General features: G+C 38.6%; 1 protein-coding gene across 2 annotated transcripts in view; it reads right to left on the bottom strand.

Moving 5' to 3' along the window:
* The window catches only part of KMT2E (lysine methyltransferase 2E), a 99,811-nt gene that overhangs the window by 59,839 nt on the left and 17,728 nt on the right, over positions 1-22,244 (bottom strand). Inside the window, exons 2-3 of one of the 2 annotated variants that reach the window (XM_025381144.1) lie at positions 15,483-15,556; positions 12,610-12,794 (exon numbers count right to left, since the gene is read on the bottom strand). In XM_025381144.1, coding sequence (XP_025236929.1) covers positions 12,610-12,680 — 71 coding nt within the window. In that variant the 5' untranslated portion in view covers positions 12,681-12,794; positions 15,483-15,556. The remainder of the gene's footprint in view (positions 1-12,609; positions 12,795-15,482; positions 15,557-22,244) is intronic. The other variant, XM_025381145.1, reaches the window with a different exon arrangement.

The following is a 22,244-nucleotide window of genomic DNA, read 5'->3' as shown; positions in this document are numbered from 1 at the left end:
TTTTTTTTTTTTTTTTTTTTTTTGAGACAGAGTCTCACTCTGTCACCCAGGCTGGAGTGCAGTGATGTATCTCGGCTCACTGCAAGCTCCACCTCCCGGGTTCAAGTGATTCTCGTGTCTCGGCCTCCTAGTAGCTGGGATTACAAGCATGCACCACCACGCCCAGTAAGTTTTTGTATTTTTAGACCAGGTATTGCCACGTTGGCCAGGTTGGTCTCAAGCCCCCAACCTCAGGTGATCTGCCCACCTTGGCTCGCAAAGTGCTGGGATTACAGGCATGAGCCACCACGCCTGGCCTGTTTTTTTGTTTGTTTGTTTTTGTTTTCTTTTTAGGAGACAAGGTGTTACTCTGTCACCCAAGCTGCAGTGTAGTGGTGTGACCATAGCTCACTATAGCATCAAACTACTGGGCTTGAGTGATCCTCCCACTGCAGCCTCCTGAGTAGATTACAGTCATGAGCCACTATGCCTGGCTAATTTTTTAAAAATTTTTTGTAGACAGCAGGGGTCTCACTATGTTGCCCAGGCTAGTTTCAGAAATCCTGGGCTCAAGCAATCCCCTCACCTTGATCTCTCAAAAGTGTTGGGATTACAGGCATGAGCCACTGGGCCCAGCCAGAATCAGCTTCAAGTGCTTATCTTTGATCTATAGCACATTACTATAAATTCTGAAAAGCAATCTTTACATAGACTTTAGAGTTGAGAGAATAAAATTATTATATATTTTAAGTTCTTAAATTCTTATAACTATAGATCTGGAAAACTAGATCTTTAATCCTTCATCAATTAAACAGTATGCAAAAAATTTCATACTAAAAATACTATCACTTAAAAAATACCATTACTTGTTAAAATTCTTTATACTGCAGAATTTTACATCCCTTCTCTTCCTACGTTCTGTCTCAATTTATTACATCATGGTCAGTAAATAACCACTTAGATAATATAGGTATTAATAGTAAATTTCAATCTCCCTCTCATCACTATTTAATTCTGCTAGTTTCCTAATGCCTTTAAAAATTTTCCAGCTTCCCAAAACAGGTATTAACCAGAACTGCTACTTTAAAAAACTTAGCATTCAATATACTGAAATCACGCCAATTTTTAAAGACTATTTATATATGAGGAACTTTTCATTCAATTACATAGCACCTGACATCTTTCTACAATGAAGAGGCTATAAAATATGTCTAGCTTTAGTTCTATTTCTTCTTAACAACGGAAATATAGTTAGGATATGGGCATTCAATAATCCTTCTTAATATAATAAACTTCAGCGTTAACTATTTGACCTTCAAGCAATATAGGCTGGGTGCAGTTGCTCATGCCTGAAATCTCAGCATTTTGGGAAGCCAAGTTTGGCAGATCACCTGAGGTCGGGAGTTCCAGACCAGTCTGGCCAACATGGTGAAACCCCATCTCTAATAAAAATACAAAAAAAAAAAAAAAAAATTAGTTGGGCGTGGCGGTGCACATCTGTAATCCCAGCTACTTGGGAGGCTGAGGCAGGAGAATCGCTTGAACCTGGGACGCAGAAGTTGCAGTGAGCCAAGATTGTGCCACTGCACACCAGTCTGGGTGACAGAGTGAGACTCCTTCTCAGAAATAAAAATAAAAAATAAATAAAAATAAAAAATGACCTTCAAGCAATATGGTTCATAACTCAATGCTTACTATATGCCAAACCCTTTGCTAGGCGTTGTAGATACAGTGATAAAACAGGTAAGATGTTTATAGTCATAAAGCTTATGTTTTAGTAAAAATACAAAGCATGGCAGCAACGAAATAAAACAACAGAAGTATTTCAGATATTATTATAGATAATGGAAGAGGGGAGGCCTCACTAGAATGTGATATTTGAGTTTAGCTAATAATTATGCCAAGAACAGAAGAATGATCCAGACAGAGGAAAGCATGAGTACAAAGTCCGTAAGGCAGAAACAAATGTAGAATATTCAAAAGAACAACAACAAAAAATCAATATGGAAGTAATAGTGGGATAAGAAGAGAATAGTGAGAAGAGATTAGAAAGGAGGGCCTTATGGTCATAAAAAGTTAATATTTTAAGTAACACAGAAAGTCATTGGAAGCTTTTTAAGTGGGAGAATTACATGATCTGGTTTATGCTTCAGAAGAAGTGCGGCAGCTTCTACAGAGAATAAATGACAGAAGGCAAAAGAGAAACATGGAGAGTATTCCACTCCAGTGTTAGTCAAGAGATTACAAAGGCCTGGATTAGGACAACAGTAGAAATGGATATAAGTGTACTGATTCAAAATATACTTTTGGCCAGGCATGGCGGTTCATGCCTGTAACCCCAGCACTTTGTGAGGCAGAGGAGGGCGGATCACCTGAGGTCAGGAGTTCGAGACCAGCCTGGCCAACACGATGAAATCCTGTTAAAAATATAAAAATTAGCTGGGCATGGTAGCGTGCACCTGTAGTCCCATCTACTCTGGAGGCTGAGGCAGGAGAACTGCTTGAACCCAGGAGGCAGAGGCTGCAGTGAACCAATATCGTGCCACTGCACTCCAGCCGGGTGACACAGCAAGACTCCACAAAAATATACTTTGAAGGAGGACACAGTACTGACCAACAAATTAGACGCGGGGGTTAAGGGGAAAGGACCAATCAAGACTGACAGCTTAGGGTTTTCACTTAAGCAACTGGATAGAGATGGAGCCATTTAAAGAAATAGATGATGTGAGGGCAGTGGCTCACACCTGTAATCCCAGCACTTTGGGAGGCCAAGGCAGGCGAATCACCTGAGGTCGGGAGTTCGAGACCAGCCTGACCAACATGGAGAAACCCTGCCTCTACTAAACATACAAAATTAGCCGGGCATGATGGCGCATGCCTGTAATCCCAGCTACTTGGGAAGCTGAGGCAGGAGAATCGCTTGAACCTGGAAAGTGGAGGTTGCAGTGAGCCAAGATCACACCATTGCACTTCAGCCCGGACAAGAGTGAAACTCCATCTCAAAAAAAAAAAAAAAAAAAAAAAGGAAAGAAAGAAAGAAATAGATGAGGACTGGTGCTGTGATTCATCCCTGTAAATCCAGCACTTTGGGAGGCCGAGGCAGGTGGATCACTTGAGGCCAGGAGTTTGAGACCAGCCTGGCCAACATTTTTCTCGACTAAAAATAAAAAAATTAGCCAGGCTTGGTGGCCGTCTGTAATCTCAGCTACTCGGGAGGCTGAAGCAAAAGGTTCACATGAATCCTGAAGGTGGAGATTGCAGTGAGCCAAGATCATGACACTGCACTCTAGCCTGGGTGACAGAGCAAGACTGTCTCAAAAAAAAAAAAAAAGAAAAGAAAAGAAAAGAAAAAGAAAAAAGAAGTAGATGAGCCTAAAAAACAACAACCAAAAGTAGATTTGGGGGCAGAAGAAGATCAAGAATTCTAAGTGAAGCTGTCAATTTGCATATGCAAGTCTGAAGCTTAGGAAGATTATGACTGGAGATAAAAAATTGAGGGTAACCACACATAGAGATTATATTTAAAGCCAGGTAATAACCTAAAAACCAAGTTTTTTAAAAGAAGAGGGGACTGCAGTTGAATCTTAGACATTTAAAGTGCCTGGGCATAACAGAATAAGTCAGGAAAAAATGAGCAATAGTGGTCAGTTAAGTGTGGTACCCAGAAATTCAAAATTAAACCTTTCTAGTAGGAAGAAAGGGAAGGGATGATTATTTACAACAAATCTGAAAAAATGTATACAAATTATACAAGACTACCAATTAGTTTGACAACACAGAAGGTTATAGTAGTGCTGTGCAACCTGATAATGAGTACAAACAGCTTTCTCAAGGAGTTTTGCTATACAGAGGATTAGAGGAATGAAACAATAAAAAAGGGAAATAATTCTGTTATATTTGTATGTGATAGGAATGATCTAATAGAGAAACTGAAGATGCAAGAGACATGGGATGACTGCAGCCAAGAGGGAAGAATGAAGATTTTGAAAAGGTGAGAAGGGATAAGATCCAGAGGGCAAGTGGAGGAACATCACTCTAATTTTTTTAAAGTGACATTTTTCTTTTTTCTTTATTTTTTTTTTTGAGACGGAGTTTTGCTTGTCACCCAGGCTGGAGTGCAGTGGCATGATCTCAGCTCACTGCAACCTCCGTCTCCTGGGTTCAAGCAATTCTCCTGCATCTGCCTCCGAGTAGCTGGGATTACAGGCGCCTGACACCACACCCAGCTAATTTTTTGTATTTTTAGTACAGACGGGGTTTCGTCATGTTCAGCATGCTGGTCTCAAATTCCTGATCTCAGGTGATCCACCCACCTCAGCCTCCCAAAGTGCTGGGATTACAGGTGTGAGCCACTGCGCCTGTCCATTTTTCTGTTTTATAAGAGAAAAACCAGAATTTGAATATAAATACACAATTTTAGGTTGAAGTTGTGTCCCCAGGACCCATACAGTAGCTGGCATATAAGAAGCCCTCAATAAATATTTACTAATTTAGAGCACTGAATTAGAACTTTTTTTTTTTCTTTTTGAGACAGGGTCTCACTTTGTCACCCAGGCTAGAATGCAGAGGTGCGATCTGGGCTCACTGCAGCCTAGACCTCCCAGGCTCAAGCAATCATCCCACCTCAGCCCAAGTGGCTGGGACTACAGGCACAAGCAACCATACTTGGCTAACTTTGGTATTTTTTTTTTTTTTTGTACAGATGGGATTTCATCATGTTGCCAAGGCCAGTCTTGAATTCTTGGGCTCAAGCAACCGGCCAGCCTCAGCCTCCCAAAGGAATACAGGTGTGAGCCACCACGCCTGGCCAGCACTTATTTCACTTAAAATCTTAACTTCTTATGGCCCCTAGGCCCTACTCCTCTAATCTTTTCTTAATATTCTTTCCTTGGTCTATTATCCCATGTTTGATATTTTTTCCCTGTTCTTTAGGACAATCTAAATTAGTTCCTGCCTTGGACCTTTTGTACTTGGCTGTTTCCTCTACGTAATTACATTTAAAGAAAGTCATACCATTGAAATAGTACTTGCTTAAGCCAATAAAATCAGAGAAAAACTAGTACTCTTCATTAGAATTGGTACATTATCAAGATTTCTTTGCTCTAAACGAGTGGTAGGCAAACTAGAACCACTGGGCCAAATCCAGCCTGCTTCCTGATTCTGTAGACAAAGTGTTATCGGAACACTGTCATGTCCATTCATTCACACACACAGTCTGCTTTCCAGCCGCAAGAGCAGAGTTGAGTAGTTACAACAGAAACCATATCATTGCAAGTCTTAAAGATTTACTCTTTGGCCCTTTACAGGAAAGTTCTGCTGACCCTTGTTCTAAATTTAATTCTAAATTCCAAAATAATTAGGGAAGTAAAAGAGGATTTTCAACAACACACACATACTTTTTAATAATCAGGAACCAAATTAAATTTAAAAATGAGAAAATGTATGGAGAAACTGAGCTAGCTATAAAATCTAGTATTAAATGTCACGTTGACCCAGGTTTTTAAAACTCTATCCCCTTAAATAATCAAACTTTAAATGTCACAATAGGGATTTTTTAAAAACTCAGCATTTAATCCTTCACTGGGCTGAATAAAATTATCATGAGATTTCCTGGTATTAAAAAATGAGGATTTGGACCACGCACAGGGGCTCATGCCTATAATCTCAGCACTTTGGGAGGCCAAGGCAGACAGATCGCTTGAGCCCATGAGTTCAAGACTAGCCTGGACAACATGGCGAAACCCTGTCTCTACAAAAAAATACAAAATTAGTCAGGTGTGATGGTGTGCACCTGTAGTCCCAGCTACTCAGGGTGCTGTGGTAGGAGGACTGCTTGAGCCTGGGAGGTGGAGGCTTCAGTGACCCATGACCACACTACTGTACTACAGCCTGTGTAACCTTGAGGTCCTTTATTTGAGCCCCTATCCCACCCCCCCAAAAAAGGGATTTCACACAATTGTCTACCATAGCTGCTGAAACACAGGGTATTTCCATTTCCTTTTCTTTTTCCTAAGAGCACAGTTATTGTCTTGTGCAAGCTCCTTGGGAATGTCTATGGTAGGAGAAGGGTTAAAAGTGCTCTAAGCCCTTCACTTCCATTTTTAACCAGAGTTGTTTTCCTTTCATCTGTTTTACATATTTTTTTTGCAGAAGTATTTGAAAAGCACAGGTAGTAATAAATTCAACCGATAACTAACAGCACTGGTTTGTGAGAAAAAGCAAGACATGGATCTAAAATAGACCAAGAATATCACCCTAGTTCTGATACCTTACAATCCATGACTTCAGGGAAGTTAGTTAACCCTTCTGAGCCTTTGTTTTCACATCAGTGGGAAGAACATTGAGCTCACAGTATAAAAATAATGCAGTAACAATGTAAAACATTTACCTGGCACAGCAGCACTCAACAAATTGTAATTCACTCCTTCTTCTCTTACTCTTAAGTTGAACAATACAGAATTACTGATATCAGATCAACTCTGACCTATAAAAATGGCATTCATATAGTTCAACTTAATCCTGCAAAAATCAACTGTGCAGAGGAGAGTTACCAGAGGGTAGAAAGACCTCCTTACAAGGGTGGCCCTTGGCTGGCATTTGGGAATTTAGCCGGTAAACAGTTCCCTATATTGATAAGAAACTTTCCTCAAATGATAAGGGTAGCTTACTCTGCCTACACTGTTTATACAAACAATATGGTTTATGTTGTATACCTATTTTCTTTCTGGGAGTCTGGAATTTTGATACATTCTAGGCAGATGCCTACGTGCCATCCCTCAATAAAAACTTTGGGTACTGAGTCTCCAATGAGCTTCCTTGGTAGACAACAATTCACATGTATTGTCACAATTCACTGCTGAAGAAATTAAATGCATCCTATGTGCCTCAATGGGGAGAAGCCTCATGGAATCTTGCACCTGCTTTCCTCCAGGTTTCACTCCATGTACCTTTTCCCTTTACTGATTTCGCTTTGGATTATTCTGCTGTAATAAATCTTAGCCGTGAGTACAACTACATTCTGGATCCTGTGAGTCCTTCCAGCAAATCTTTGAGCCTGGGGATGGTCTTGGGATCACATTTGACACATCAACTTTTAAAATACAACTATTTTAATGGCAATTTTGTTAAACTGTATTGTACATAGTCTTAACTTCTCAGAATATATTACATAAAATTAGATGGCAAGGTAAATTTTGACGTATTTACATGCTATCATAATGTGATACTCTCAAGAGTTAAATTCTATAAACCTACTTTCTCTGACATTAAATGTCCCAAACTGCCAGGGTATTGACTTCTTCTGAGTAGACAAAAACTTTCAGGAATGCAATCTGGCAACATATATCAGTAGCTTTTAAAAAGATCTTGCATTCCATTTGACCTAGTAATTCTAGATCACATTTATTCTAAGTAAATCACTAAAGACATGCACAAAAATTATGCCAGAATGCTGATTTCACTGCAATATTTGGCTCAAACAACTTACATATTCAATAAGAGACTGATTAAAACTTAATTTTGGTATACCTCTAGACTGGAATACCATGAAACCATTCAAACAGGAGTTTGAAGAAAGGAAGAAAAAAAGAAAGCCTTCGCATACTATTAGAATGAGTCTGAATTTAGACTTAAAGGCAACAAGGAACCAGTGATGTAAAAAAACAGGAAAATTAAATGACTTACGTGTTTTTAGAAAAATTATGGTTTATGTGTATTGTTGTCTTAGAGTGAAAAACAGAATATGTGAATAAAAGGGCTTTTTTGGTGTAAATTTACTAGAGAGGACAAGAGGGAAAGAAGAGAGAATTAGTATATTAGTATAGTACTAATTTTATTAAGTTTGAACTACTCACAGAACATCTAAGTGGTCTAGTAACGCAGAGGGCTATGTGAGTGGAGCTCATGAGAGAATTAGGTAAGGCTGATTTGGAAGTCATGAGCATACAAAAACAGTGAAAGCTATAAAAGTAGATGAAATCTCCAGGACAGTTTACAAAGTAAGGTAGTGCAGATCCCTAGAAAACACAAATACTTCAGAAAAAGAAGAAACATTTAAAAAGGAGATCATGCCATAAAAAGAAAACCAGATGGAAAAAGAGTTCGGCGATTCCTCAAAATGTTAAATGTGGAATTACGTTATGACCTAGCAATTCCACTCCTAGCTATAAAACCAGAAGAATTTAAAACAGGGAGTCAAACAGATACTTGTACACCAACGTTCATAGCAGTATTACTGACAATAGCCAAAAGGTAGGAACAACCCAAAGTGTACATCAAAAGATGAATGGATAAGCAAAATACAGTACATCTAAACAATGGACTACTATTCAGCCATAAAAAGGAATGGAATTTTGGTATATGCTATAACATGGTTGAATCCTGAAAACATTATGCTAAGTAAAATAAGCCAGACATAAGAGAATAAGTATTTTATAATTCCACTTACATGAGGTATCTAGAATAGGCAAATAGAGATAGAAACTAGAATAGAGGCTACGAGGTACAAGGAGAAGCGGGAAACGAGGAGTTATTTAATGAATGCAGAGTTTCTATTTGGGATGATAAAGTTCGAAAACAGTAGTGATGGCTGCACAACACTGTGAATGTACTTACTGCCACCGAATTGTTCACTTAAAAATGGTTAACATGATAAACGTTGTATCTATTTTGCCACAACTTAAACATATATACATATATATTTTCACTAAAGCCAAAGGTAAAGAGAGTCAACAGTATCAAATTCTGCTGTGAGATCGGGCAATATAAGAAGACCTGAAAACTAGGCATGGGCCTTAATGTGATGGTAGCATGGTCACAGTAATAACTAAATTATACATAGCAGGTGGAAGAATTAATAAAAGGAAGAACACCATAAGGATTTGGACATCTGAATGGACCTACATTTTAGACCGTGCCCAATTACAGGAATTAGAGGCACAGATAAAACTGACAAAGGGTCAAGACTTAATCCAAATGAGTCACCCAGGCCCTACCTTTGACCCCTTCAGGTGATACTGGGAGCCCGGAGAAGGTGAAATGCTGCTCCTAAGCCTTGGTAAGTAAAGCAGGTAGAACAAATAGTGTGGCAAGGCTGGTTTGCATCTGGCTCCAAGGGAGTATCAGGGTGTGGTTTCCTTTCCCTCAGAGATATCGAAGACTGAAAGTAGCATTCTCCTGGCCTAGAATCGGTGATAGTGGATCTTCAGAGGGCAATTCATTGACTCCCCCAACAACACTGTCACAATACTACTGGTAGATCAGCTACTGCGATCTGCCTGGTATGGGACCGAGTGTAGTGGGACTGAATTATTCTTGGAAATAGGGTCACTGCTGCTCCAAACTGATAATCAGGCACTATCCTTGGAGGTATTTTATAGAGCAGATAGTCCAATCTCCAGTTTTACAGACCAGGAGATGACTGATCTAAGTGTCACAAACTCTACATCCAAGTCCTACCTCTACCACTAAAGTCACTGTATACCCTTGGGACATGCCACATAACTACTCTGGGGTCTCAGTGTCCGTATTTGTAAAATAAACTCTGAACTCTTAATTCTAAGTCAACATGGTATTATAATAGCAAAGAAAAAATACCTTAAAGTCCTTAAATTGGTCTAGCATTTTCCCCATCAAACTGCATTGTCCCTACTATCCCTGTGAAATTTACCAGAGTACTATTTATGACTATTGATTATTTACTTAATGAAGCAAACAGCCTATATTACCAAATGGTACTAGATCTTATTTTAGACTACGGTTACCCAAAGCCTAAATTCTGGTAGTCCTAAATTTATACCACTTTAATTTTCATTACTTCACTAACTTTACAAATATAGAGAACATTTTTGGTCATCACAAGTAGAATTATTTTGTTTTACTTTTTTGAGACAGGGTCTTGCTCTGTTACTAGGCTGAAACGCAGTGGTGTGATCATGGCTCACTGCAACCTGGAACTCCTGGGCTCAAGTGATCCTCCCACCTCAGCCTCCCAAGTAGCTGGGACTACAGGCATGCACCACCATGCCAAGCTAATTTTTAAAATTTTTTTATTTTGTAGAGACTGGGTCTCATCGTATTACCCAGGCTGGTCTCAAACTGCTGGGCTCAAGCCTCAGACTCCCAAAGTACTGGAATTATAAGCATAAGCCACTGCACTGAGCTGAATTATTTATGTAATATTTCCATTCTTAAAAATGAAAACAGGCTATTTACAAACGTGTTGTAATTCTAAATTAACGTCAAAAACATTAAAGGAAGAATAACCACTACTCTGCTTGCAATAATCTATTTGATATTGCCACATTTTTCTGGAACCACTTTATAAATTTAAAATCTTATTTGTTTTATACCAAAATGTCCTTATTCATTAAAAAATCATCATAAATTATCATCTAAGCCACATCATATATTATTAGTGCAGAAATTTAAGTAAGTTAGAACTGAAAATCTAAAAAGGGAAAAATGCCAAACATTAAATTGAGAGAGGCATTTAGAGAAAAAGAACAGTTTAGAATGACTGAATAAATAAGCTGTAATTCCTCAGAAATTGGACTTAAAGGATGTTCTTCTTCCCAATTAAAAATCTAATTTATTCTCTGTATAAACTCTCAAACTGTAAGTGGGTTTTGATGAGAGGCTCACGCCAGCATCTTAGATCCTAGGTAAAACCTCTAATTTTCCCTTTGAGTGTTAAGACCTCCAATAACATACACCTCAATGATATAACCATAGCCAGTGTATGTTATTGAAGGCATAACATGAATAGGTTATACTAATTGTTATATTAATAGGTGTAAAAAATCTCCATGACTTCTCAATATACTCCTTCAGATTTGTGATCAAAATTTGTCCACTTCTTTTCTCTTTCTTACAATCTATTATTTTTAAATATTTGTATTAAAATACATAAGAAATTTAAAAATAAAGAGCAAATGAAGTTTGGTATGACAATTGTCCTCAGTTCATCACATGTGGCATTTCACTTCATTTTACTTCTCTATTAACTAAATGTGACTCTTCTGACCTATGTGGCAGCATGAATCTGGAGCCAAGCAACTCTGGGTTCAAACTAACTCTACTTTTTATTAATTAGGTGGCCATAGGCAAATATGTTAATCTCCTTGAGCTGCATTTCTTATAAAATGAAAATAATACCTGCCTTTTTGCTGGGATGATTAAGATATTTTATATAAAACATCTTGCTCAAAGTAGGGGAGCTGCTTAACACTGTTACAGAACATTATATGAATACAAGGAGCTCTGTATTACAAGCGAAAAAAATATAAGAAAAAATTGTTTATGATTAAGTATGAAACAAATGAAAAATTCAGCATTACCCTAAGAACAGCTGTAAACATGGCTGGGCACGGTGGTTCATGCCTGTAATCCCAGCACTTTGGGGGGCTAAGGTGGGCAGATCGTTTGAGCCCAGGAGTTCCAGGCCAGCCTGGTCAATGTGGTGAAACACTGTTTCTACTAAAAATACAAAAATTAGCTGGGTGTGGTGGCATGCACCTGTAATCCCAGCTACTTAGGAGGCTAAGACATGAGAATCCCTTGAGCCTAGAGGTTGCAGTGAGCCAAGATTGCCCTACTGCACTCCAGCCTGGATGAGAGAGCGAGACTCTGTCACAAAACAAACAAACAACAAAAAAAGAACAGTTGTAAACAATGCAAGGACAGTACTTTAAAGCAGGCTTTTGAATACAAAAACAAAGCCATGCTTAAATGAAAGCACCTCCAATTAGTACAAACAAATCAACACTCACTTTAAAAGCAGCAGAAAAAATAGTTTCTTCATAGTGGATTAAGTGTCAAGAAATCATAAGCAAAAATGTTAAGCACTGAGAGAAAAAAGAACAAGTAAAAAGTTTTTGCAAATATTTCATTATATACAAAATATGCTAGAATCTTCAATTATACAAATTCAAACTAAAAATACCCAAGCACCAGCTGAGCGCAGAGGTTCACGCCTGTAATCCCAACACTTTGGGAGGCCAAGGTGAGTGGATCACCAGGTCAGGAGTTCAAGACCAGCCTAGCCAACATGATGAAACACCATCTCTACTAAAAATACAAAAATTAGCTGCACGTGGTGACACACGCCTGTAATACAGCTACTCAGGAGGCTGAGGTAGGAGAATTGCTTGAACCCTGGTGGCGGAGGCTGCAGTGAGCCGAGATAGAGCCACTGCGTTCCAGCCTGGGTGACACAGCAAAACTCCACCTGGTTGCTGAGGGTGGGGGGAACCCAAGCACCAACAAACTAATGACTCCTGTCAGCAGGTGGCTCTAGTGACACTGGAAACAATATCAAATACTATAGTAAAATACAGTTGGTAAAAAATGTATCAATTCTCAGAAATTTGGAGTCAAAAAAAGTCATGCCAATACTTCAATAATGAATATTAGTGGTAATACTATTTAAAAGGAAAACAAGGTTAGCAATCATGTTCTCAGTGTTTGAGAAAGGTAACCTTTTTTTTTTTTTTTTTTTTTTACTTTAAAAAATGGCTAGGAAAGAAGAAATTTAATATTTTCCACTTACAGCTCTTCCTACTTTCTAGCTCCAGAAGGGTTTCCTTTTTTTTTTTTTTTTTTTTTGCTTATGTAACCAATTTAAATACTTACTCTGAACCTGCAGCCATTTCCAAGTATGACGTCTCTGCTGTATCAACCCCCAATGGGATCACTATGCTCATGACGTTCGCCTCTGGTAAATTCGATTACTATGGAGTCCTATGCATTGGTATCCAAAACACTGGGGCATGCCAGCCACAGTGCTCATTGCAAACATCTAAGTGCATCCACAAACCCTGTTTAAAAGAAAAGGAAACAAAAAAGCAAGAGTCACTCTATTACAGTAAGTAAAATAACATGAAGAAAACATTCTTTATTAAAATCTCAATATAAATTGAAATTTGCTTAGAGTCTCTCTCATTAATTTTTCTGGAATTGAGTTATGTGATCATGATCAAAAGAAAAGTTTCTAAATCACAATCTTTCTGAGGGAATGAATTTAGGATGCCACAAGAAGATTACTAAGGCATTTTAGTAAAGAACCAAAAAGTATTCATTTTAAAGGATAAAATGTAATTTCTTACAGTGCCAGTATGCAAAAATAAGTCTTCTTTGTTCAGTGAGTGATCTAACAATATACTAACAAATACTGAGTACTTACTATGGACTAAGCACCATAATCAGCTTTTTACATGGATGGTCTATTTAATCCTCCCAATTCTAAGGTAGGTACCTCCATTTTACCACTGAGGAAAAGAAAACCAAAACAGGCTAATATTGAAAAGCACTGTGTAATTGTCTATTATTGTGTATTTTCATATTATAATAATTAGTAGTCTGGTAGCTCTCCCCCAGCTACACATGGTTTAAAACAACTTAATCAAGGTTGCTCCATTTAAGAGATGAAACCAGGATTTGAACCAATTCTACTCTACTGTTTGTATCTGTATGTAAGGGAAACTATGTTATTGGTAATAAATTCAATTACTGTACAGTAGTTGTCATTTTCTATAACAGGTAAATCTAGGTATACTGTTGAGGGAGTTCTCTTTTTCTTCCATTAATACTGTTCAGTTATTAAAGAGTTAATACCCCCTAATTCAATTAGTAGAAAAAACTAAGTTTTTTTTTTTAATTTACAACAGCAACTAAAAGATACTTAGCTTCGACATCAATTTTTCTAATTTAAATTCACTACATTAAACAGTGGCTATAGGTATGTTTATAAAATATCTACTCAAAGTCTTTTCAAAAATTATACAGGTGAAACTCAGGAACAAAACCAATATAGATAATCCTATAAATTAGAAAACAGCAACAGTCATTATCCTTGTCTCTGTAATGTAATACCTGAAATATTGAAAAGCAGTGTGCAATTGTCTACTATTACATATTTTTATGTTATAATAATTTGTAATCTGGTAGCTCTCCTCCAGTTACACATAGTTTAAAAGTTCAAGGCTAGTTTTCTTGGTGAATTCAAACAACTATTAACATGTTATTTACCCACTTTGGTAATATCTTCCCCCATAATGTATGAACTCAAAATCTGTATAATCTGTGAAACAGGAATTAACCTGGATATTCTCAAATGTTAACTAAATATTATAGGCAGCTATAAGAATTGCTACTTGAAGAAACACTGTTTTTTATGTTAGACTCATAAAAAGTCTTGTATTTTAGGTATATACTATATTTAGTGGTATACTTATTTACCAGAGGCAGACACTGAAAGGAAATCAAGTCATTATTAAAGTCTTTTAAGTAACTGAGTGATACTTCTAATTTAAAATAATCTACTTAGGTATTTATTTACCAGTATGTCCCTTTTTATATAAATATGCCATCCTCAATAAACACCACACTTTAGCTGTTTCAGTAAAGAGCTTGCCACAAACCTCCTTCAGACAATGACTTCTATTTGTGCTATTGCTGCTTGTCTTCCAAACTGCACAGTGCCTGGAACATAACAGCATTCTACAAAGAATTGATGAATGCATTAGAGCACTTCAGATGAAACTGCAGCTCTGGCTTAATTAACTAAACGAACTATCACCCTGTATTTCACCCTGTGAAACCCTGTCTCTATTAGAAATACTATCACCCTGTATAATCAAGTGTCATTAAAAACAACTACATGACATTCCCATAACTGCATTTCCCTAAAAACACAGAAGCTCATCCTCAGGACAAAGATACATCACATCTGAAACAGAACTGCAGACTCTGAATTTGATTCAATAGGAAAAGCAGATCTCAGTAATTTACTCACAAGAGGTCAGAAGACAAGAGGTCATATGTATTAAGACATTAAGGCAAATATTTCACTATTTTCATTAATATAAAAAATCTTATAATGAGAAAACTCACATTGCTTAAAAATCTTGTTGATATTTAATAAAATGATGAATTCGTTAGGGTCAAGTCACAGCTTTTTCAAAAAGGAAAAGCCAATGTACTAGGCAGAAAAGATGTGACCTTTAACACAGCGAGCTTAAAAAACAGTCAAAAATAGGCCGGGTGTGCTGGCTCACTCACGCCTGTAATCCCAGCACTTTGGGAGGCCGAGGAGGGCGGATCACGGGTTTAGGAGATTGAGACCATCCTGGCCAACATGGTGAAACCTTGTCTCTATTAAAAATACAAAAATTAGCTGGGGTTGGTGGCATGTGCCTGTAATCCCAGCTACTCGGGAAGCTGAGGTAGGAATAATCGCTTAAAACAGGGAGTCAGAGGCTGTAGTGAGCTGAGATTGCGCCACTGCACTCCAGCCTGGCGACAGAGCGAGACTCTGTCTCAAAAATAAAAATAAAAAAGTTACAAATAAAGGGAAAAGGTTTTTAATACAACCTGAACAATTAACACAATGTTTCACATCTTACATGTGAATCAAAAAACTGGTCATCCAGCTGACAAGTAAAATATGTACAAAATACACTGAGAATAAATGGCAGCCATTAAAGAAATAATATAAAAGGAAATACCATGAGATGTCTGGTAAATCTGAGGTCCAAGAAAGAATAAATGTCTTCACAAAACCTGCTTATCCAGAATAGACCTAGAAACCAAGTGAACATAGGAGTTTTGAGCTATTTTAAAATGGCATAAAATTACAGTTACTTCTAACAAACATGGTACCTAAAACCAAAGTGACTCACATAAAGCAGCCAATTCTTAAAAGGATAAATTTATTCTTCCCTTTTTACACAAATGAATGTAAACACAAGCAAAGGCAACAATCAAAGCTAAATACTAAATCAAATTGGAAAAAGAAACACTGGGATACAATATTAAATTTAATATTTAAAAAATTTTTAAAATAACTTCAAAAAATGTTAAATTTTAATACAATATTAAAAACAGATTTAGCAAAGGCAACAATACCAAAACAAAAACAATAAAAACAAACACAACTCTAAAGTAGGAAAAATGAAGTAAAAGGCAAAAAAAAGCAATTAAAGTAGAAAACAGTTTACCAGGAAAACTGGAAGTCTGAAGCTGCCTTTAAGACCATGTTAAAATAAACAGAAAACAGGCTGGGTGCAGTGGCTCACACCTGTAATCCCAGCACTTCCAGCAGCTAAGGCAGGTAGACTACTTGAGCCCAGGAGTTCAAGAGCAGCCTGGGCAACACAGTGAGACTTCGTCCCTACAAAAAAATACAAAAATTAGCTGGATGTGGTGATGCACACCTGTAGTCCCAGTTACTTGGGAGGCTGAGATGGCAGGATTGTTTGAGCCCAGGAGGTCAAGGCTGCAGTAAGCCATGATTGCACAACTGCACCCCAGCCTGGGTGACAGAGGGAGACCCTGTCTTTAAAAAAAAAAAAAAAGAAAACAAAACAAAAAAATAACACTTTAAAGATTAATATGATACCCAAAAGGCAGAAAGAATAAAAATATGAGGAAAAACATTTTTCTAAAATTACAAATAAAAGTGCCCAATATAACAATCTCTTTGAGGAAAGAGCCATTAACTATATTTCTGTCCTTTATAAGCACCTGGCACAGTGCTCAATAAATATTTTAAATTAAATTAATGTATATATTTTGGATGTGTATCACTGAGAGACTAAGGTAAATTTTTGGCTTAATTACGAATGGAAATAATTAAAGAAACTTGAAAGAAATTTTGAGGAGACATGTAACTGAGATGGGAAACCAAACAGCCCTTATTATTCATTTAAGATTTAATTTACAGCAGCTGACTAAGGTAAAATGAAAAGAACACTAGTCAATCAAGATCCATTCCAAGTTACTACCTATGAATGCTTGGGCAAGTCATTTCACTGTTCTGACTTTCAACTATAAATGGAAATTGATTTAGGTTGATGATTTTACAATTACAAGCACATTAACAGATTACTCCAAGTAATCAAAACAACAGAATTTTAGATTCTAAAAAACTGTAAAATACAAATCTGATAAAATGAATACGTATTTCTACAACTGAGCTAACATTACTACCAGATAGTGCTCTACAAGCACTTATCTGATACCCAAACTTCCCCAACTATTGGTTATAATAATAATGATAGCAAATTCTGAGTGCTTACAATGCTTAATCTCCACAATAAGCCTACAATATAGGTATATTATCCCCATTTTACAATGAGGTAGAGAAGTTAAATTTGTTCGAAGTTCATAACTAATAGCCAAATCAAGATCTGAACCCTTGTGGTCTGATTCCAGAGCCTACACATCAGTTTGCCTGAAATTAAAAACTGCCAGATGGCCGAGAGCTGTGGCTCACACTTGTAATCCCAGCACTTTGGGAGGCCTAGGCGCGCGGGTCACCTGAGGTAAGGAATTCAAGACCAGCCTGGCCAACATGGTGTAACCCTGTCTCTACTAAAAATACAAAAATAAGCTGGGTGTGGTGAGGCACACTTGTAATCCCAGCTACTTGAGAGGCTGAGGCACCAGAATTGCTTGAACCTAGGAGACAGACGTTGCAGTGAGCCAAGATTGCTCCACTGCACTCCAGTCTGGGTGACAGACTCTGCCTTAAAATAAAAATAAATAAATAAATAAAAACTTGCCAGATGACAGGTAAAATAAATAATCTAGAATTTACAATTAAGGAAGAAAAAACTGACAGCTGCCTCTCTCAAAAAGGGAAATTAAATACTTAAGTATCTTACTCCAGAATATCTGGATTGCATTTCCTCTGATCATTAAATGAAACTGCACTAACAAAACTGACCTTGCTCCTCCCTCAAACCTGATCTAGTTAACAAACTTACATTTAATCTGCAACAATGCATTAAAACACCACAAACATGGGAAAATACAGTCTCAAAGTCTTAAAATTTGTGTTTATGACCAGGTGTGGTGGTGGCTCACACCTGTAATCCCAGTACTTTGGGAGGCCAAGGTGGGTGAATCATCTGAGGTCAGGAGTTCAAGACCAGCCTGGCCAACATGGTGAAACCCCATCTCTACTAAAAATGCAAAAACTAGCCGGGCGTGGTGGTGCATGCCTGTAGTCCCAGCTACTCAGGAGACTGAGGCAGAAGAATCACTTGAACTGCACAGCTGGGCAACAAGAGCAAAACTCTGTCTCAAAAAAGATAATAATAATAAAACAAGAAAATAAAATTAAAAGGAACACTACTCAGCAATATAAAGGAAAAAACAATACATGCAACAACTTGGGTGAATCCAAGGTAATTATGCTGAGCAGAAAAAAAAAAAAAAAAAAAAAAAGCCAATCTTGGCGGGGCACAGTAGCTCACACTTGTAATCTCAGCACTTTGGGAGGCTGATGCAGGTGGATAATTTGAGGTCAGGAGTTCAAGACCAGCCTGGACAAGATGATGAAACCCATCTCTACTAACAATAAAAAAAAAAAAAATTAGGTCGGGCGCGGTGGCTCAGGCCAGTAATCCCACCACTGTGGAAGGCTGAGGCAGGTGGATCATTAGGTCAAGAGATCGAGACCATCCTGGCTAACACAGTGAAACCCCGTCTCTACTAAAAATACAAAAAAAAAAAAAAAATTAGCCAGGCGTGGTGGCAGGCGCCTGTAGTCCCAGCTACTCGGGAGACTGAGGCAGGAGAATGGCATGAACCCGGGAGGCGGAGCTTGCAATGAGCTGAGATTGTGCCACTATACTCCAGCCTGGGCGACAGAGCAAGACTCTGTCTCAAAAAAAAAAAAAAAAAAAATTAGCCAGGTGTGGGGGTGGGCACCTGTAAGCTCAGCCAATCAGGAGACTGAGGCACAAGAATTGCTTAAACCTGGGAGGAAGAGGTTGCAGTGAACTGAGATTGCACCACTGCACTCCAGACTGGGTGACAAAGTGAAAACTCCATCCCAAAAAAGAAAAAAAACAAAAATATCCAATCTCAAAAAGTTACACACTATTTAACTCCATTTATATAACATTCTTAAAGAAATAAATTATAGAAATGGAGGATAGGTTATTTAGAAGAAAAGGGGTAGAGGGAGGTAGGTACGGTTACATAGGAGAACAATACTAAGGATCCTTGTGGTGGGCCGGGCGCGGTGGCTCACGCCTGTAATCCCAACACTGGGAGGCCGAGGTGGGCGGATCACGAGGTCAGGAGATCGAGACCATCCTGGCTAACATCATGAAACCCCGTCTCTACTAAAAATACAAAAAATTAGCCAGGCGTGGTGGCGGGCGCCTATAGTCCCAGCTACTCAGGAGACTGAGGCAGGAGAATGGCGTGAACCCGGGAGAGGGGCTGCAGTAAGCCGAGATCGCAATACTGCACTCAAGCCTGGGAGACAGAGCGAGACTCCATCTCAAGAAAAAAAAAAAAAAGGATCCTTGTGGTGATAAAATTGTTCTATACCTTAACTGTGGTGGTGGGTACAGGTACATTTATGTGATCATAATGTACAGAACTAAATCTAGACAAACAAATGAGTACAAATAAAACTGGGAAGCCTGAATAAAATGAGAAGATTGTATCAGTGTCAATATTCTGGTCTTGGCCAGGTGTGTTGGCTCAAGTCTGTAATTCCAGCACTTTGGGAGGCTGAGGCAGAAGGATCACGTAAAGGCAGGAGTTTCAGAACAGCCTGGGCTACATAGTGTGACCCAAACTCTACAAAAATAAAAAAACTAGCTGGGCATGGTGGTGCATCCCTGTAGTCCTAACTATTCAGGAGATTGAGGTACGAGGACCGTCTGAGCCTAGGAGTTTGAAATTACAGCAAGCTATGCTCATACTACTCTCCAACCTGGGCAACAAAGGAGACCCTATCTCTTAAAATAAACACACACACACACTAGTCAGGACACTGCACTACAATTTTACAAGATGTTACCACTGAGGGAAACTGCGTACTATGGTTTGAATAAGATTTGTCCCTGCCAAAACTCATGTTGAAACCTTATTTCCAGTGAAGCAAGGTTGTGACGTGGAGCCTTTAAGAGGTAGGGCCTTGAACAGGAGGTATCTGGATCATGAGGGCCCCGACTCTGTGGGTGGCTTGGTGTTAGTATTGTGGTAGTGAAAGCGTTATCTCTGTCAAGAATGGATTAGTTCTCTGAGGAATAGATCAGTTCCTGAGAGAGTGGGTTGTTAAAATTTTAGCCACAACACCCTTTGAGTTCTGCTTTTTCACACGTGTCCACCTCCCTTTTGATTTTGCTCCATGTTGTGATGCCACCATGCTTCTTGAACTTCCCAGCCTGCAGAGCAATTAACTAAAAAACCCTTTAGGCCAGGTGCAGTAGCTCACACCTGTAATCCCAGCACTTTGGGAGGCCGAGGCAGGTGAATCACGAGGTCAGGAGATCGAGTCCATTCTGGCTAACACAGTGAAATCCCGTCTTTACTAAAAATACAAAAAAATTAGCCAGGTGTGGTGGCAGGCGCCTGTAGTCCCAACTACTCGGGAGGCTGAGGCAAAAGGATGGCATGAACCCAGGAGGTGGAGCTTGCAATCAGCCGAAATCGCATCACTGCACTCCAGCCTGGGCGACACAGCGAGACTCCGTCTTAAAATAAAAAACAAAAAACAAGCAAAAATACAAAAAACCTTTTATTAATTACCTAGTCTCAGGTATTGTTACATCAACACTAAATGGACTAAGACACTGGGTAAAGATACATAGAATTTCTCTATTATTTCTTACAACCATATGCAAATCTATAATTACCACAAAATTAAAAGTTTAATTTTTTAAAATGACATTAAAATTGTGGCCTTCAAACTCTTTTTGAGCATTGGTAGCAATTTTCCTATACATGAAATATTAACACAGAAATCTAGGCATTCTTTTTGATTGTAACATGAAAAAATAGTTTTAATCTCCTATGCTTTAACCAGTCATTGTTAGTGTCCACTTGAAGTGCTATACCAAGAAAGTCAAATATAAAGGAAGAATGCCACAGAGATGTCTGCCAATGGGTACAGTAGGCATTTGTACTTCATATTTGCTATATCTGTGGTTTAAAAAAATAGCAGGGAATGTCCATGCCTGTACACCCTCTCACCTACAGATTCCTGAAGAATTGTTTGAAAATCAGTAGCTAAACGAAAATACTGACTTAAAATTTGATATGAAAAACTTGTTTCACCAGTATATTCCACTTGCCCAAAGGACATATTGAGTAGAATATTTTTTACTCTTTCAAAAAATAGTGTCAAAGCTTACTGTAATTAAAAATCAAATAACAACAAAATCCTAGGCTGGACATAGTGGCTCACACCTGTTATCCCACATTTTGGGAGGCCAAGGCAGGAGGACTGCTTGAGGCCAGGAGTTTGAGGCCAGCCTGGGCAAAAAACCAAGACTCTGTCTCTACAAAATTTTTTTTTAAAAATTAGCCAGGTGTAGTGGTATGTGCCTGTAATCCCAGCTAATCAGGAGGCTGAGGTGACAGCATCACTTGAGCCCAGGAGTCTGAGGTTACAGTGAACCATGATAGCACCACCATACTCCAGCCTGGGGAACAGACCAAGATCCTGTCTCTAAAAAAAATAAATAAGCAAAACAAAATAACTTTTTAAAAAAAATCCTGCAAACACTTTTTTTTTTTTTGAGATGGAGTCTCGCTCTGTCATCCAGGCTGGAGTACAGTGGTGCAATCTTTAGCCACTGCAACCTCCGCCTCCCAGGTTCAAGTGATTTTCCTGCCTCAGCTTCCCAAGTAGCTGGGACTCCAGGCGTGCGCCACCACGCCCAGCTAATTTTTGTATTTTTAGTAGAGACAGGGTTTCACCATGTTGGCCAGGCTGGTCTCGAACTCCTGACCTCAGGTGATCCACCTGCCTCGACCTCCCAAAGTGCTGGGATTACAGGCTTGAGCCACCGCTCTCAGCCCCATTTATCTTTTATTTACTTAACCTATATAGACCATTAAGCTTGATCACTATTACTTTTTAGCCTTTTTTTTTTTTTTTGAGACAGAGTCTTGCTGCGTCGCCCAGGCTGGAGTACGGAGTGCAATGGTGTGATTACGACTCACTGTAACCTCTGTCTCCTAGGGTCAAGAGATTATCCTGCCTCAGCCTCCTAAGAAGCTGGGACTACAGGCGCGCCACCACGCCCAGATAATTTTTGTATTTTTAGTAGAGACAGGGTTTTATCATGTTGGCCAGGCTGGTCTCAAGCTCCTAACCTCCAGTGATCCACCCACCTCAGCCTCCCAAAGTGCAGGGATTACAGGCATGAGCCAACATGCCTGGCCTTTTTTTTTTTTTTTTCTTTTTTTTGAGATAGTTTCACTCTGTCACCCAGGCTGGAGTGCTGTAAGACAAT

The sequence above is a fragment of the Theropithecus gelada genome, chromosome 3 (assembly GCF_003255815.1).
Source record: "Theropithecus gelada isolate Dixy chromosome 3, Tgel_1.0, whole genome shotgun sequence".
Classification (NCBI taxonomy): domain Eukaryota; kingdom Metazoa; phylum Chordata; class Mammalia; order Primates; family Cercopithecidae; genus Theropithecus; species Theropithecus gelada.
The sequence above is the reverse complement of the archived record's forward strand: the minus strand, read 5'-3'. Positions and strand labels throughout refer to the sequence as shown.